A 16,199-nucleotide genomic window follows, 5' to 3' on the forward strand; every position below is an offset into this window, starting at 1 on the left:
GTAGAAGGTGTGGTCAGAAGGGTCAGAAGGTGTGGCTCTCGACACACCACTTGGCTCTTATGGGCATGCCCAGAAAATTGGCTCCCAGGTTTGTCGGCCCCTTCCAGTCTCCAAGGTCATTAATCCTGTTTCTGTTCATCTCCGTCTCCCTTGATCCATGCGTGCCCACCCAACTTTTCATGTTAGTAATATCAAACCTGTTTCAGTCAAGCATTTGTGCCCTCCTGCCATTCCACCGCTGTCCGCCCGGTGTGTGGATGGTGGCCCGGTTTCACCATGCACCGGCTCCTGGCCTCTCACCGTTGCGGTCGCAATTGTCAATATTTGGTTGACTGGGAGGGTTATGGCCTCAAGGAGCGATCGTGGGTCCCCTCCTGCTTTATTTTGTATCTCAGCCTTATTGCGACTTTTATGCCCCTGGTTCTCCTGGGCCGTCTGGGGGTCGCCGTAGCCGGGGGGGGTACTGTCAGGGGGTGTCTTTGCTCTGCTTTTATTTCTTTGCTTGATCTGTTTTGTCTGTTTGGTTGCTTTCCTGTTTGTTTATTTTCTTGTTGGACTTTTTCCTGCTTGAGTCTTTCTGTCTCTCTTGGTGGTGGAGGTTTTTTTTCCTCTCTCTCTCTCTCTCTCTCCCTGGTCATGCCCTCCTTCTGGTGCTTTCCAAGCTCACCTGCTTTCAAATTGCAGCTCACTACTTGGGCGTATATATACTGCCAATTTTGCTCTGTTTCTTCACCAGATTAATGCACCCTGTACCTTCTTTCCAGCTCTTGGTTTTGTATTCCATAGTCCTGCCTGCCTCATCGTGTTTTTGACCTCCTGCCCGTTTATTCTGACCTTGTTTAAGCCTGATGATTGTTGTACTGCTGCTGTGCTGTTTGGACTCCCTTCCGTGTACTGACCATTGCTAACCTCACCACTAAAGTCTTTCAACCAGAGCTGTTTGTGTGAGCCTTGTATTTGTGTCCTAACCAACCCGTGGTCTGCAGTTGTGAGGCTGGTTGGATGTACTGCAAAATTCTCTGAAACGCCTTTGGAGACGGCTTATGGTAGAGAAATGAACATTCAATACACGAGCAACAGCTCTGGTTGACATTCCTGCTGTCAGCATGCCAATTGCACGCTCCCTCAAATCTTGCAGCATCTGTGGCATTGTGCTGTGTGATAAAACTGCACCTTTCAGAGTGGCCTTTTATTGTGGACAGTCTAAGGCACACCTGTGCACTAATCATGGTGTCTAATCAGCATCTTGGTATGGCACACCTGTGAGGTGGGATGGATTATCTCAGCAAAGGAGAAGTGCTCACTATCACAGATTTAGACTGGTTTGTGAACAATATTTGAGGGAAATGGTGATATTGTGTATATGGAAAAAGTTTTAGATCTTTGAGTTCATCTCATACAAAATGGGAGCAAAACCAAAAGTGTTGCGTTTATATTTTGTTGAGTGTAATTTACTAAACAACAGATAATAATAATTGTTTATAAAAATATCTTTGTGTACCTTTACGGGTTGAGGCAAGACACAAACAAGAAGTGACCTGTATTGTAGTTAATTAACATCACTCACACATTGGTGGTGAAGATCCCGTAGATCAGGTCCTGCTCTGGTAGGTAGAAGTACTTTGTAGCTCATGGTAGTAAAAGGGGATTTCTCCAGAGCGTGAGCAGTTGAGCCTGGCCTTCATGAAGGTGGTCCAGGTGTCCTCTAAAAGGAACGTCCGCCCATGTCGTTCTTACAAACTCGCGCCACACGTGAGAACACCATTTCCCACAGTCATTTCAACAGCAGTTTCCCTCAGGAAGAAGTACACAAATCGACCAATCTCATAAACGGACACAAAATGAGGCTCTAGAGAAAGAGAAGATAAGAAGTGGACGACATGAAGATAATTAATTATGATATGAAGGTCTCTCAAAAAACAGAAGTTTATAAAAGCCAGCCAGATGACTGTAAGAACAAATCAACATGTTGACACTACCATTTAGCCACTTTGAGTTGTACTGCGCGGTGCGCAGTGGCGGCATGTTCCCCAGACTCCTGTAGATCACAGGGTCACGTCCCGAGAAGTCAATAACCGTGGCGGCATACAACTCGCCTTTCTTTGTTACCATGGCGGTGGAATTGTGCCGTGGTCATAGGGACATCGGCAACACCATTTACTGTGTCCACCACCCGACTGATGTCAGCAATCTGACAGAAGACAGAGAATTCATAACAAAGGAAGGATGTGCTATAACTCCAACGTAGATGCACCAGATCGAGCAACTTGTTTTACATGTGTTTGCCACCTGCTGCATAGTTAGTCAAAGCTGGACCCGTGCATAATTAGGAGAAGATTTAGTTGTGAGTTAGACCCTTCAATTTCTAGACAAAAAAAAAAAAACTTTTAAATCAGAGAAATAAGCATTGCTTTGTGAGTGGTTGGCAATGGCATAGAAAGGATTTTGGACGTATTTAGCAAAGAAAAATAGAAAGCATGAGAGATGGTCGGGACAGATACACACTGGAAGGGATCAATGAGACAGACAGTGTTTCTTCTCAGAGGCGTACTTCATTAGAAAGATGAAATGTTCTGATTTTAAAAACTAAAATAAAAACAATTGTCACAGCTCCACACAACCCTGCAGAAAGGATTTTGTAGGAATATAGCTGAAACAGACACCTCTCTCTCTCTCTCTCATATATGCCTGGTTTTGGAGTGAGGTGTAGCTTGAAATAAGCTTGTCTTTAAGAATCACTGTTTTCCAAAGCTAGGTCTGGTCACCAGCAACACCACCACGACATGTCTGATGTTACAATCCATGAAAAACATCCTCCTTCTTCTCCCTCAGCTATTTGACTTTAACCCACACAGTGACAACTAAGCTAATCTGTAGTTAGCTGGTGTCACAGACTGAACGCCCCCCCCCCCTTACCTCGTTTCTGCTTAAAACAGCCTTGTTTGTGCTTAAAACTGACTTGAGTGATTAAGAGGTTTTACTTTGTCATCTGATGGTTAATAATCACATTAATCCATTTGATCGCTTTGGGTGAAGAGACTCCGTCTCAGACGGGCTGCTGATGCATGCGCAGTGGAGGCAGGGCGGACCAATTTTTAGGGGCGGGGCTGTGCCAGGTGCCACTCCTCCTGCTCCTCCTGACCAGCTGGATCAGTCTGCCTCATTTCATCATGTTCCTTACCCAGACTGTTGACAGACTCTGCCTGCACCGTATCCAGCTCTTCACCTGCCACCCCAAGCCCTAACGGCAGTGGAAACGTCCATTGGTACCTCGTCTTGCTGTGGCAGGTGCATTTAATCTCTGGTATGGTGGTGAAGCATCATCACAAACTCCAGCCTTGTAAGTGTCATCTGAAAGGCCGCTGTCTGCTCCTGTCCCAGTGCCGAGCCTCACAAATTCTCCCCACTGCCTGAGTCCCATAGCCAGTGTTTTGACTCCTCCACCCTGGCGTAGCTGGCCTCCCATCTGCTGCTACTCTGGTCCCCTTCCAGCTCCACCACCTTTCATGCTTGTTCTTTTGTTTTTGTGCTGTCAGGGTTCATTTTTTGGGGATGGGGTCGGATGGGGTGGGAGAGGTTGTGTCACGGTTCTGGCTGTGCTCCAAATTATTTCTTATGCTGAATCTCAATTCTACCCCTTGGCCCTTCCCTTACCCCTTCCCCTCTGTTTTGCGTGGGCACGAGAGACAGAGGGGTGTCTCAATTCTCTTTTTGGTGCGAGATGGAGGGGTAGGCAGAGGGCTACAAACCCCTTCAAACAGAGTGAATCTGGATGCACACTCCATTTAGAGGAGTAGGAGGAGCTTACCGCTGTCTCCAAAGAAACAAACATGGAGCCGAAAGAGCCGCACAAATGAAGCGGCTTTCATTACAAACTACACTGTTTAGAAACTTATAACTTGCCAAAAACTTTACAGGCAATTGCCTTTGACAGCAACGTGTATGCTGCTGGATGCATGTTGCGTATATTGTCGTTCTGAGGAATATCGCAACTTCACTCATGCGCTGAGGCGTTATAATGCAGATACACACAAACGCTACGATAAGACACTTTTATTTCCTCACAATGGAGAAAATCATGATAAAAGATAGCACGTTAATTTGTATGTTCATAAATCTTTGGATAATAGCAACCCCTTCTGTTGGATTTCAAGGTCTGTAACGCGTGTGTATTTTGTGAACAATCAGGGAGCCCTGAGCACACTCGGCTCCTAATGTGTGTTACACACACATGTATATGTGTAACACATAACCTGATATCATAATAGACTGCTATTATTTATCAAGGAAATTTCTAAAGGAAATAGGGCTGGATGCAAAAAATGGGAGAATTCGAAAAAGAAATATAAGGTTAACAGAACTAGATGCAGCCCAAAACATACATACAGGTGCTGATCATATAATTAGAATATCATGAAAAAGTTGATTTATTTCAGTAATTCCATTCAAAAAGTGACACTTATACATTCATTCCACACAGATTGATATATTTCAAGTTGTTTATTATTTTAATTACTAATTAATAATGACCAATCAGTCAATTAATGATTAATCAATTAACAATATTAATTATTACTATTATTAATGATTAATTATTATTTGTATTAGTAACATTGATTAATTACTACTTACTTAATTATTAATACTATTAAGTTATTATTATTATTATATTATAAATTATGAATTAATTAAATTAAGTTATAATACCACAAAATTCTCTGACGTGATTGCGATGTGTTGAAGAAATCTGCAACTTCTTCTATTTCTTTGCATTTATGCAGAAAGGCGAGAAAATAAAAAGCGCAAACAGGCCTAAAAAGAGCAAGTTTGTGCTTTGGTTGCCATGTTGACAAACAGTGAAGACGCAGTTTGAGCCTGGCAGTCCCCCCCCCCCCCCCCCCCCCACCCAAAAGGCGGAGTGGTGTCTCAATTCATAGGGCTAAAGCATACCCCTTTACCTTACCCCCTTGTTTAAGGGGTAGGCGTAGGGCCAAGGGGAAGGGGAAGGGGTACAAAAGAGAATTGAGATTGGGGCCTTATGTCTCCTGTCTCTATTATCTGTCTGTCTTTTTCTGTATTGTCAGTGTGTGTCCTCCTCCCTCACCAACAGCCAGATCAGGTCCTACAGGCCACACTCACAGTCCCGCCCCTCAGTCTTCCACCTTCCAAAATTCCCTAACCTCTGTCTGTACCTTCCTGCTTCACTGCTTGTCTCCTTTTCATGATCTATCCTACCACACCCCACAACTCGTCCTTCAATTTCAACTCTGTTCACCTTGACAGCATTTAACAGTCTCCTGGTTCTGTGATCACCACTCTTACAACCTATGTCACCCGGAGCAATGCCTGGATGGGAAACCACTCACCACTATCAACTCTCTGCCTTCACTGATCTTAACTGTAGCCCACCTCAGCAATACATAGGAAAGCTTTATCACTGATTCAATCTCTGGGGTCTGTATCATACCTTTGATTCCCTTGTTGATTGCAACAGGCTTTCCATGATGCGAACACAATGACAAATTAGAATATCTTTTGCAAAGAAGTGCGTTATTTTTAAATAGGAAAAACAATCACATCAATCTCATTATGACTTACTATTTTCCCACATTTTATGTATTGTTGTTGGTGATGTATACTAACCTGCCTACTGGTGCAGACCGGTGTGAAGGCATTAGTCCCACATGTGAAGAGTGTTTCCTCACTCATCAACAAAACCCGGACGTAGTTTAAACACTCCTCCTGCCGACATAGCAATCACATGGCATCTTTCTATATATTGTTTCACAGGAGTACCTTATTTTCCAGAGTATAAGTCGCACTGTCAATAAATGCCTCTTGAAGAGAATGAGGACACCATTATTTGCTGCCCTATGAAATTTACCATTTTCTTTAAAATTTTCACAAGTGTTTTTTAAACAGAGCAAGGACTTTTCAACACAGCATTCCTAATATCCTAGTTTTGTTTTGGATGCTTACATTATTTTATTTAACCAAATTATTTTACAAAAACTTCCAGGGTCAAAATTATTGGCTCGCCTGATGCTAATACTCAATTGCGTGTCCAGGCACACAGTACAGACAAGCCTGCAGAGGTAGGAAGAAAGATTTCAAAAACTGCAGAAAGAAAACTAGTGAGAAATGTGTCTACAGACCCCAGAACAACTGCCAAGACACTAGTGAATGACTTAAGTCAGGAATTGTAGTCTCAAAGAAGATAATCACTAGATCTCTGGACAGGAAAGGATTCTGAGGTTGCAGACCAAGAAAAACTTCTGCAGAAGCTACACCTAAAATCCAGACTGAAGTATGCTCAGGACAACCTGGAGAAAGATTATGCATACTGGAAGCATGCCCTTTGATCAGATGACACAAAACTATAGAACTCTTTGGCCAGATGGTGCATATGTTTGAAGAAAGACATATGGAGGCGTATAAGTCAAAGAACACCGTCCCCACAGTGAAACATGACAGCGGGTGTATTATACTGTTGGGATGCTTCAGTGCATCTGGAACTGCAAATCTCCTCAAGGTGGAATCATGAAGAAAGATTCTGAAAGAAAACCTCAAACAGTCAGCAACAAAACTGGGTCCGTGTTGTGGCTCTGTCTTCCAACACGACAAAGACCCAAAACATACACTCACTCCTGATGAAGAAATACCTCCAGAAGACCAAAGTGAATGCTACTGACTGGCCTGCAAAAAGTCCTGACTTGAATCCATTGAAAATCTGTGGGGTGAACTGAAGACCAAGGTCCATGCCAGAAGCCCATCAAATCTGGAGGAGCTTGAGAGATTTTCTAAAGAAGACTGGGCTGAGATTCCTCAGGAGACTCGTCATGACTTGTTTTGTGAAATAATTTTGTTCTGTGCGCAAAGTAAAATAAATGTAAGCATCCAAAACAAAACTAGAATGTTTAAGAATGCTGTGTTTGAAAATTCCTTGCTCTGTTTAAAAAGCACTTGGGAAAATTTTGGAAAAAAAATACATAAAATTTCCTAGGGGGCTTCTAATGTTGTCTTCATCTATGTGCATTGTTGCAGTGTACTTTTTATTACTGGCATATACGAGGGCTGTCAATAAAGTATAGGTCCTTTTTATTTTTTTCAAAAACTATATGGATTTCATTCATATGTTTTTACGTCAGACATGCTTGAACCCTCGTGCGCATGCGTAAGTTTTTCCACGCCTGTCGGTGACGTCATTCGCCTGTGAGCACTCCTTGTGGGAGGAGTCGTCCAGCCCCTCGTCAGAATTCCTTTGGTCTGAGAAGTTGCTGAGAGACTGGCGCTTTGTTTGATCAAAATTTTTTCTAAACCTGTGAGACACATCGAAGTGGACACGGTTCAAAAAATTAAGCTGGTTTTCGGTGAAAATTTTAATGGCTGATGAGAGATTTTGAGGTGATACTGTTGCTTTAAGGACTTCCCACGGAGCGGGACGTCGCGCAGCGCTCTCAGGCGCCGTCGTCAGCCTGTTTCAAGCTGAAAACCTCCACATTTCAGGCTCTATTGATCCAGGACGTCATGAGAGAACAGAGAAGTTCCAGAAGAAGTCGGTTTCAGCATTTTATCCGGATATTCCACTGTTAAAGGAGATTTTTTTAATGAAAGACGTGCGGACGGGTCCGCGCATCGGGATGCAGCCGGCGCGGTGCGGCGGCATAGGAAAAACACCTCCGTGTTGATAACCATTTGTAAAATCCAGGCGACTTTTGATGGCTTTCAGTGGAGTGAGTATATGAGAAATTGTTTAACAGCTGGACATGTTCCAACTTGTCCTTAAGGCTTCCAACGGAGGTGTTTTTCCTGTGACGGAGCGTTGCGGTGGCTGCGAGCCGACGCTGCAATCCGTCCGCACGTCTTTCATTAAAAAAAATCTCCTTTAACAGTGGAATATCCGGATAAAATGCTGAAACCGACTTCTTCTGAAACTTCTGTGTTCTCTCACGACGTCCTGGATCAACAGAGCCTGAAATGTGGAGGTTTCAGCTTGAAACAGGTTGACGACGGCGCCTGAGAGCGCTGTGCGACGTCTCGCTCCGTGGGAGGTCCTTAAAGCGACAGTATCACCTCAAAATCTCTCATCAGCCATTAAAATTTTCACTGAAAACCAGCTTAATTTTTCGAACCATGTCCACTTCGATGTGTCCTCACAGGTTTAGAAAAAATTTTGATCAACAAAGCGCCAGTCTCTCAGCAACTTCTCAGACAAGGAATTCTGACGAGGAGCTGGACGACTCCTCCCACAAGGAGTGCTCACAGGCGAATGACGTCACCGACAGGCGTGGAAAAACTCACGCATGCGCACGAGGGTTCAAGCATGTCTGACGTAAAAACATATGAATGAAATCCATATAGTTTTTGAAAAAAATAAAAAGGACCTATACTTTATTGACAGCCCTCGTATTCTTTTGTTACTGGAGTTTTTTTTTTTGTTTGTTTGTTTGTTTAGTGGTTTAATTCCTGGAAAGTCATATATAATGGTTAGTGGTGAGGCTGCAGAATGCAGTATGCCATCGACAGTTTCTGTTCCCTCTGTTCCACTTCACAAAAATAAGAGTTCTAGCCTGCAGAGGTGGGACTAAGTCACTCTCAAGTCATTCTCAAGTCATCAATCTGCAAGTCCCAAATCAAGTCCCAAGTCAGCTTGCAAACAATTGGTGGTCATTATGACTTGAGACTTGACTTGGGACTTGCTGATTCATGACTTGAGAGTGATTTGCTTTTCTTCAGCCTTCCAGTCACACTGCAAAATGCAAAAGGCAGCATAGGTATGCCCCTTTTGGGCCACTGTATCAACATGAAGCTGCAACATGGCATCCTCCATCAGGGCGCCTGCTCCCAAGTACATATGAAGGGCTCATTACAAGCTTATGAAATCACATTGACTCATTGTTGCCAGTGTTAATTCACTAACGACCAGATAGTTATGAATGCTATTTTCCACTTCTGCTTAATAAATATCCCTAAGTCCTACACAGAGTATCGCTAAAATCTGATGAGCTGATTCAGCTGATTACCCAATAAGTTACATGTTCAGTTGTGTGCAATGCTGAATAGATCTGATGTCTGTTCCTCAGATGAGAATTTGTTTATTACCTCGGTTTTGCCCTTGCTCTGACATGAACGTCTTGTTTCTTCATCAGGTGCCCATTCCGACGCCTTGGAAGGTAAAAATAATTGTGATTGTGATTGGGGACATTCATTTGCCAAGAAATAAAACCAGCACAACATTATGTATGTGTGTGTGTGTGTGTGTGTGTGTGTGTGTGTGTGTGTGTGTGTGTGTGTGTGTGTGGTGTGTGTGTGTGTGTGTGTGTGTGTGTGTGTGTGTGTGTGTGTGTGTGTGTGTGTGTGTGTGTGTGTGTGTGATATTAAATAAAAACATTAATATAGGCTACTTTGTGTGTTCAGCTATATGTGTGTATGTGTGTAAGTGGTCTGTAAGACTTTATTTTTTAATGATCACACATGTTCCTGTGCGCATAGCAGGATGGAAAGTCTTTAGCTAAATTAACATCTTCATATGCCATAATTTGCTCTTTGTCTACAATATTTGCTGGGGTGTTTGCCAAGTCAATAAACAGTGCTTCACGTTTCCCGTGAAATAGTAACTTGGGATGTCTTGTTCTCACCAAATATTATCTTGATCACACTCAATATAGAGCTAGTGGCCGAGCATTAATAATGCATAGCCACACATATTTTTTTTTCATAACCGTCACCTTCCAGGATCTGTGCAAGTCATTAAAAAGCTGATAATCCAAGATAAAAGAGAGACAAAATGAAGTTAAATGTGCAACATATCTTCTGACTATCAAATTTTTGTCTCATCTTCAGTAGACCTACCTGTATTAGGGATGCGTTGCTCAAACTCAGTTTGAAGAGAAAATTTCTGTAAAACAGAGTTTTCATGTTGGAGAACTTTGTCAAAATGGAACTTTGAAAACAGGAAAATGATTAATTCCGTGCATATGCTATGAAGCAGCAAGATGAGAATAAGTTTTTTCTGTTCTTGCTTCCTGTTCTGATACGAGGTTATTGGATCCTGAAAGCACATTTCAACATGCTCTCAAGGCATTCAAGGCACGAACAATGGAATTTTTCACGTTTTAATTATGGTAGACCAAATGAAACTTCGCATCCTCCCATTAAACCCTATAAAGTGGTGTCTACTAGGGGTCGACAGATATGGATTTTTAAGGGCTGATACGATTATCAAAAAGGTTTGGAGGCCAAAACCAATATTTGAGGCCGATATTTGCCTACAGCAAAAATGTATCGAAAAGGTGTCAAAATTTAGCATAATACACTCTTAACACAAAACATTCTTTAAATGTTTTTCAGCAAATTTTTAATTCACAGAACCTTTCAACATGACCTTCATACAAAACGTACAAGGAGCTATAAATAACATTATTATGAAGTTGAACAAATAAATAAATACAGCTGATATCTTCTTCTGTGCCAGTCTGTGGGACGGCAACGTTCAGCAGTGACAGGCTGAACTTATGATGTCTAACACATCAAGTAGTGCTGTGGGCGGGACTTTGCTACGAATGAAAAAACAGCAATTCATATTTTAAAAGAGTGGTATGGGCTAACAGCCCCTAAATGCCTGAAGTCAAGGGCCACTGATTGATGGGCCCTTCAGACACATCAGTGAGCAGAATAAATTAAATTAATTCAAGATGTGTAGTGTTTGTAATCCACTGTTAAAAAAACACACCTTGAGCCAATTTAACTTAAATATGACCCATATTTCATATGTCTGTTATATGTCATGGCATTTTATGTTATGCGTAGGTCATAAATAATGTTTAAAAGGATAAAAACACACTAGCATGTTGCCCATGGGGATCCACATGCTCTAGATTGGGTAGTGTAGCTGACATTTTGTGCAATTGTGCAAAGTTTCTATAATGAATTGGAATGGAGTGTGAGTCCAGAAGGTTTTTGGAACCTTAGACCTTAACAGTTTTTTGAAGAAGAACTCAACCCTTTTATTTCCTGTTATTATGATTATATATATATATATATACAACCCCTGGCAAAAATTATGGAATCACCAGCCTCGAAGGATGTTCATTCAGTTGAAAAAGCAGATCACAGACACGACACAAAACTAAAGTCATTTCAAAAGGCAACTTTCTGGCTTTAAGAAACACTATAAGAAATCAGGAAAAAAAATTGTGGCAGTCAGTAATGGTTACGTTTTTAGACCAAGCAGAGGGAAAAAATATGGACTCACTCAATTCTGAGGAAAAAATTATGGAATCATGAAAAACAAAAGAACGCTCCAACACATCACTAGTATTTTGTTGCACCACCTCTGGCTTTTATAACAGCTTGCAGTCTCTGAGGCATGGACTTAATGAGTGACAAACAGTACTCTTCATCAATCTGGCTCCAACTTTCTCTGATTGCTGTTGCCAGATCAGCTTTGCAGGTTGGAGCCTTGTCATGGACCATTTTCTTCAACTTCCACCAAAGATTTCCAGTTGGATTAAGATCCGGACTATTTGCAGGCGATGATATTGACCCTATGTGTCTTTTTGCAAGGAATGTTTTCACAGTTTTTGCTCTATGGCAAGATGCATTATCATCTTGAAAAATGATTTCATCATCCCCAAACATCCTTTCAATTGATGGGATAAGAAAAGTGTCCAAAATATCAACGTAGACTTGTGCATTTATTGATGATGTAATGACAGCCATCTCCCCAGTGCCTTTACCTGACATGCAGCCGACTAACGAGCAGATCTGATTTGATGCAGTTGTTAGTTTTGGGGATGAAAATTTACAGGGTGATTCCATAAGTTTTTCCTCAGAATTGAGTGAGTCCATATTTTTTCCCTCTGCTTGGTCTAAAAAAGTAACCGTTACTGACTGCCACAATTTTTTTCCCTGTTTTCTTATAGTGTTTCTTAAAGCCAGAAAGTTGCCATTTGAAATGACTTTAGTTTTGTGTCATGTCTGTGATCTGCTTTTTTCATACAAAATTAAACAACTGAATGAACATCCTCCGAGGTCGGTGATTCCATCATTTTTGCCAGGAGTTGTATATATATATATATATATATATATATAAAGGGCTCATTCTGTCTGTCTGTCCAGGATAAACTCCCAAACTATAATATGTAGCCCTAAAAACTATATATATTCTGAATCCTCATGACATGGGGAACAAACTGGTACCATTTTTTAAAAAGTTGAACGTAACCAAAAAAATTACTTCTTTAATCTATTCTCTTCATCTGTTTATATTTTATGGAATTACTGGGCAACCGGGTCAAACTGCTCTGGTTGCCCAGGTCTGTAGATCTACAGACCTTTAATCATGGGGTTACTGGGCAACCAGGGCCATAAAACATAAATAAACTCCCCCCCCCCCCGCCCCCATCCTGAGGATATCATCAAGAAAGCCTGAGTACAAAAAGTATAAAGCGGTCAGAATTCTAATTACACCCCCCCCCCCCACCACACCCCCAATCCTGAAGATGTTGTCTTGTTGTCCATACTTCAGTAGGTGTGTTTACATTGTGCCCTGAACAGGAACTCTGCGGAAACCGACCTCTCGTGTGAGTCATGGACTGAGAGATGGTGCGAGATCACACTGTGAAACAGTGAATGATCAAAATACATTTGGCATGTGCACTGTAAAATACTTTTAAATCTGACAGGAGAGGAAAGAGTGAAACTGGAAAAGTGAGCAATCACAGCCCTTGCAGTCTCCGTCATTTTCACTAGGCCTCTGCATCACTATGGAGCTGCAGAGACGGAAACCATAAATCAGGCTTTACAGTTGTTATCATCACCTTGCTCCTACTATGAGGTTGTTCCTGCTCAAGTCCATGGCCAGCTGGGAAAAATCCTTTACTCCTGGATGGAAGAACTCTGACATCCATGGTCTCAGTGCTGGAGGAAAAAGAACAGGGAGATGAACATCAACAGAAAATGAGAGGTTTCCGATCAGGGTGAAAACGGCAGGAAACCAACACTGAAGAGGAGGAGAAGACAAGACAAGAGGAAAGACAAATAACTGTGATAATGACATGAACAAGAAATGTGAGGTGAGAAAGAAAAGGAAGAGAAAAAGAGAAGGAAGAATAGAAATTCTCCTGATAGAAGAACTAGTGGAAAGACCAGAAGGGGAAGACAAAAAATGTGATCTTTAAAGAACAGTAAGATGGTACCGAGAGGAGAGGAATAAATGAGAAAGGAAGAAAATCCAAGTTTGATTAAATATAAGGAAAGGCAGAAAATTATTGGGTGCTAATAAGAGGTTATTTGATTCATCTCCATGACTAAGGCTGTGGAAACCAGCAAGCTGACTTTGTTGGCGAGGAAATGTTTACTGAACTTGATTTCACAGACAATGTTGTGATCTTTGTGGAATCACTGGATACCCTGATTCAAGCACTTGGGAAGCTCAGCGACAATGATGCAGAGGTACTCTGGGACATGGACCAGATAGACTGAGACACAGCCATACAAAACTATATATGGGTGATTCTTTAACTACGGGCACTATTGGCCTTGTAAATGTAATTTCCACCACACCATATATATATATATATATATATATATATATATATATATATATATATATATATATATATAAAATCCCTAGAGAGTGTTTCTGATGGAACAAAGCATATAACTCAGACATCAGTGGCACAACTGTTCAATATAACAATTACTACTATTACTGTTACTACTACGTGGATAATACAGCATTCAATTCATTTAACAATATTTGGATTTAAAATGGGTCTGGTTTCTCACCTCATTGATGAATGACTGTCAAGTAAAGCTGCAAAATATTTCCCCATCATCTGTTGCCACCAGAAAAATGTTGACATGTATGATTGATTGCTGAACCCCTTTTAGCATAATTCATTCAGAAGGGACAGTTTTATATTCACTCATTATATTAATCCCTTGGAAAACACACTATACACCTTTGGGTCACCTGCTTTGATGTGACCTGCATGTCCTGCAAGACCACAGTTTGGTACGCAGGTAAAAAAAAAGTAAAATCCAAAGCAAGAATAAAGCATGTTTATTGTGTGCCTGGATGAAAAATTTTCAGACCACCTTCTCTGAACAAGGAGAATACACCACAGCACACCTATGCAGAATGTAATAGGTCTAGTGTGTGTACACCATAAAATCCAGGCTTTGAATGAGTTCTTGTGCTTGGCTGGCCATTATAAGTGTATCTCTATTAAGTGTTGAACTTGTAGAAGCTCTCTCAGAGTGACATTTATGTCTCTGGGCCCTCCGTCTCTGAGATCAGGAGATGTCTGGTAAAAGCTCATGAAGTCATGAGGTCAATGGGAAGAGCTGTTTAGTGATGCTGATATCTTTGCAGAAGAATGAAGCTCTAAGTTTTTAGGTCCTGGTGCTTCCTGTTTTCTTGTATGTTTGTGAGACTTGGATGTTAACCAGTGAACTCAGGCAATGACTGGATGTCTCTTCAGAAGATCCTTGGGTACTGCTGGAATGAATGACTTTTCATCAAATGAGCCATAATTTAGGGAGACTCAGAAGAAGAGTATCACTTGCATTGTGAGCGGTTGGGGGGATCAGCAATGAAATTTTAACTATGTGGCACATTTCTCTGAGCATGATTTAGCACATATGTGCATCAGTGTTGAGGACGACAGCGGCTAAGATCAAGAGGATGCTCACGTTTCACCTGGCCACAACAGACAGATTGTTACTTTTGAGAGGTGGGAATGGGTCAGTTGTGTGCCTGGATGATTGCCATCCTGGACCTTTTGGTTTTGTACTGTGGTGCATGCGTTGAGGTGCAGTGCCAGTGCATGCTCCCACATAGGGATGGATATCGATAATGGTATAGATATCGATGCCATTATCGATTCTGCTTATCGATCCGATTCCTTATCCATTCCCTTATTGATACCTCTTGTGAATTTTCTGTGCACTAAAAGTAGGCTTTACAGGTTTTGTATGCATTTCATTAAGTCTTAAATTAAATAAATATGAAATTGGTCACTGTATCCTTGATCTCTGGACATAAATAAAAACAAACAAAATTTGTAGTTTTTGTCAAAATCATTTCCTTTCAGACATTTTGGCATGAATGTCTCTCCGTACCTCTGAGCTTAGCTCAGCCGACTGCTGCACATCAGTGCAGGACATCTCATTTTGGGAGGAAAAAAATGTTTTGATAGATTACAGTTTGTTTGTATTACAACATTTGGAAAGAGGTGTCATTTGATTCAAACGGCATTTTGCTTTGAAGTTATTAATTCCGACTAGACTCTATTGTTCTAACTTGACTTGGCAGAGAGCCGTGCAACATTTGGAGCTGTGTGAACAGAACGGAGGACGATTCTCATTTCTTTCTTGCAACAAGACAGGAGTCCCAGTAAGTGACTTTAATCCGCACAAAAGTGACTCATGATTGACATATTCAGAGATAAAAGTGGTGAAAAACAAAAAAAGCTGAAACCCAAAATTATCCTCCAACACCACCCGCACGAAAATGTTTGAATTCTAGAAGCTCTGAAATGCAATCTGGGACTATTCCAGACAATAAACTGCACTGAGTGCAGCATCCATTTTGGTGAGAAACCCCCCCCCCCCCCCCCCCCCAATTTTACTTATTCAAATTCATTCTAGTAGTATTCTGCTCTTACTAGGATGCAGCAGTTTTCTAGCTTGGCAGATAGTTCTGGAGGAAATCACTGACGAAATTAACACATCTATATACATAAATGGCTCATTCTGTCTGTCTCTCTGTCTGTCTGTCTTTTTTAAAAGTTGAATGTAACCAAAAAATTACTTCTTTAATCTATTACTCTTCATCTATTTATCTTTTATGGAATTACTGGGCAACCGGGTCAAGCTGCTCTGGTTGCCCAGGTCTACAGATCTATAGAACATTAATCATGGAATTACTGGGCAACCAGGGCCATAAAAGATAAATAGATTCCCCCGTCTGTCTGTCTGTCTGTGTGTCCGCGATAAACTCCAAAACTATAATATGTAGCCCTAAAAACTATATATATTCTGAATCTTCATGACATGGGGAACAAACTGGTACTATTTTTTAAAAAGTTGAACGTAACCAAAAAAAATGAATGCTTTAATCTATTCTCTATATCTATTTATCTTTTATGGAATTACTGGACAACCAGGTCAAGCTGCCCTGGTTGCCCAGG

The 16,199-nt window shown here is 41.3% G+C and overlaps 1 protein-coding gene across 1 annotated transcript in view; it reads right to left on the minus strand.

Annotated features, from left to right (window-relative positions):
* Window positions 1-16,199, minus strand: part of LOC117513790 (semaphorin-5B-like) — a 145,128-nt gene that overhangs the window by 77,016 nt on the left and 51,913 nt on the right. The window contains 4 exon segments of the mRNA XM_034174021.1: window positions 5,644-5,742; window positions 9,103-9,165; window positions 9,853-9,898; window positions 12,822-12,921. Coding sequence (XP_034029912.1) covers window positions 5,644-5,742; window positions 9,103-9,165; window positions 9,853-9,898; window positions 12,822-12,921 — 308 coding nt within the window.

This window comes from Thalassophryne amazonica, chromosome 1 (assembly GCF_902500255.1).
Source record: "Thalassophryne amazonica chromosome 1, fThaAma1.1, whole genome shotgun sequence".
In the NCBI taxonomy this organism is placed as follows: Eukaryota; Metazoa; Chordata; class Actinopteri; order Batrachoidiformes; family Batrachoididae; genus Thalassophryne; species Thalassophryne amazonica.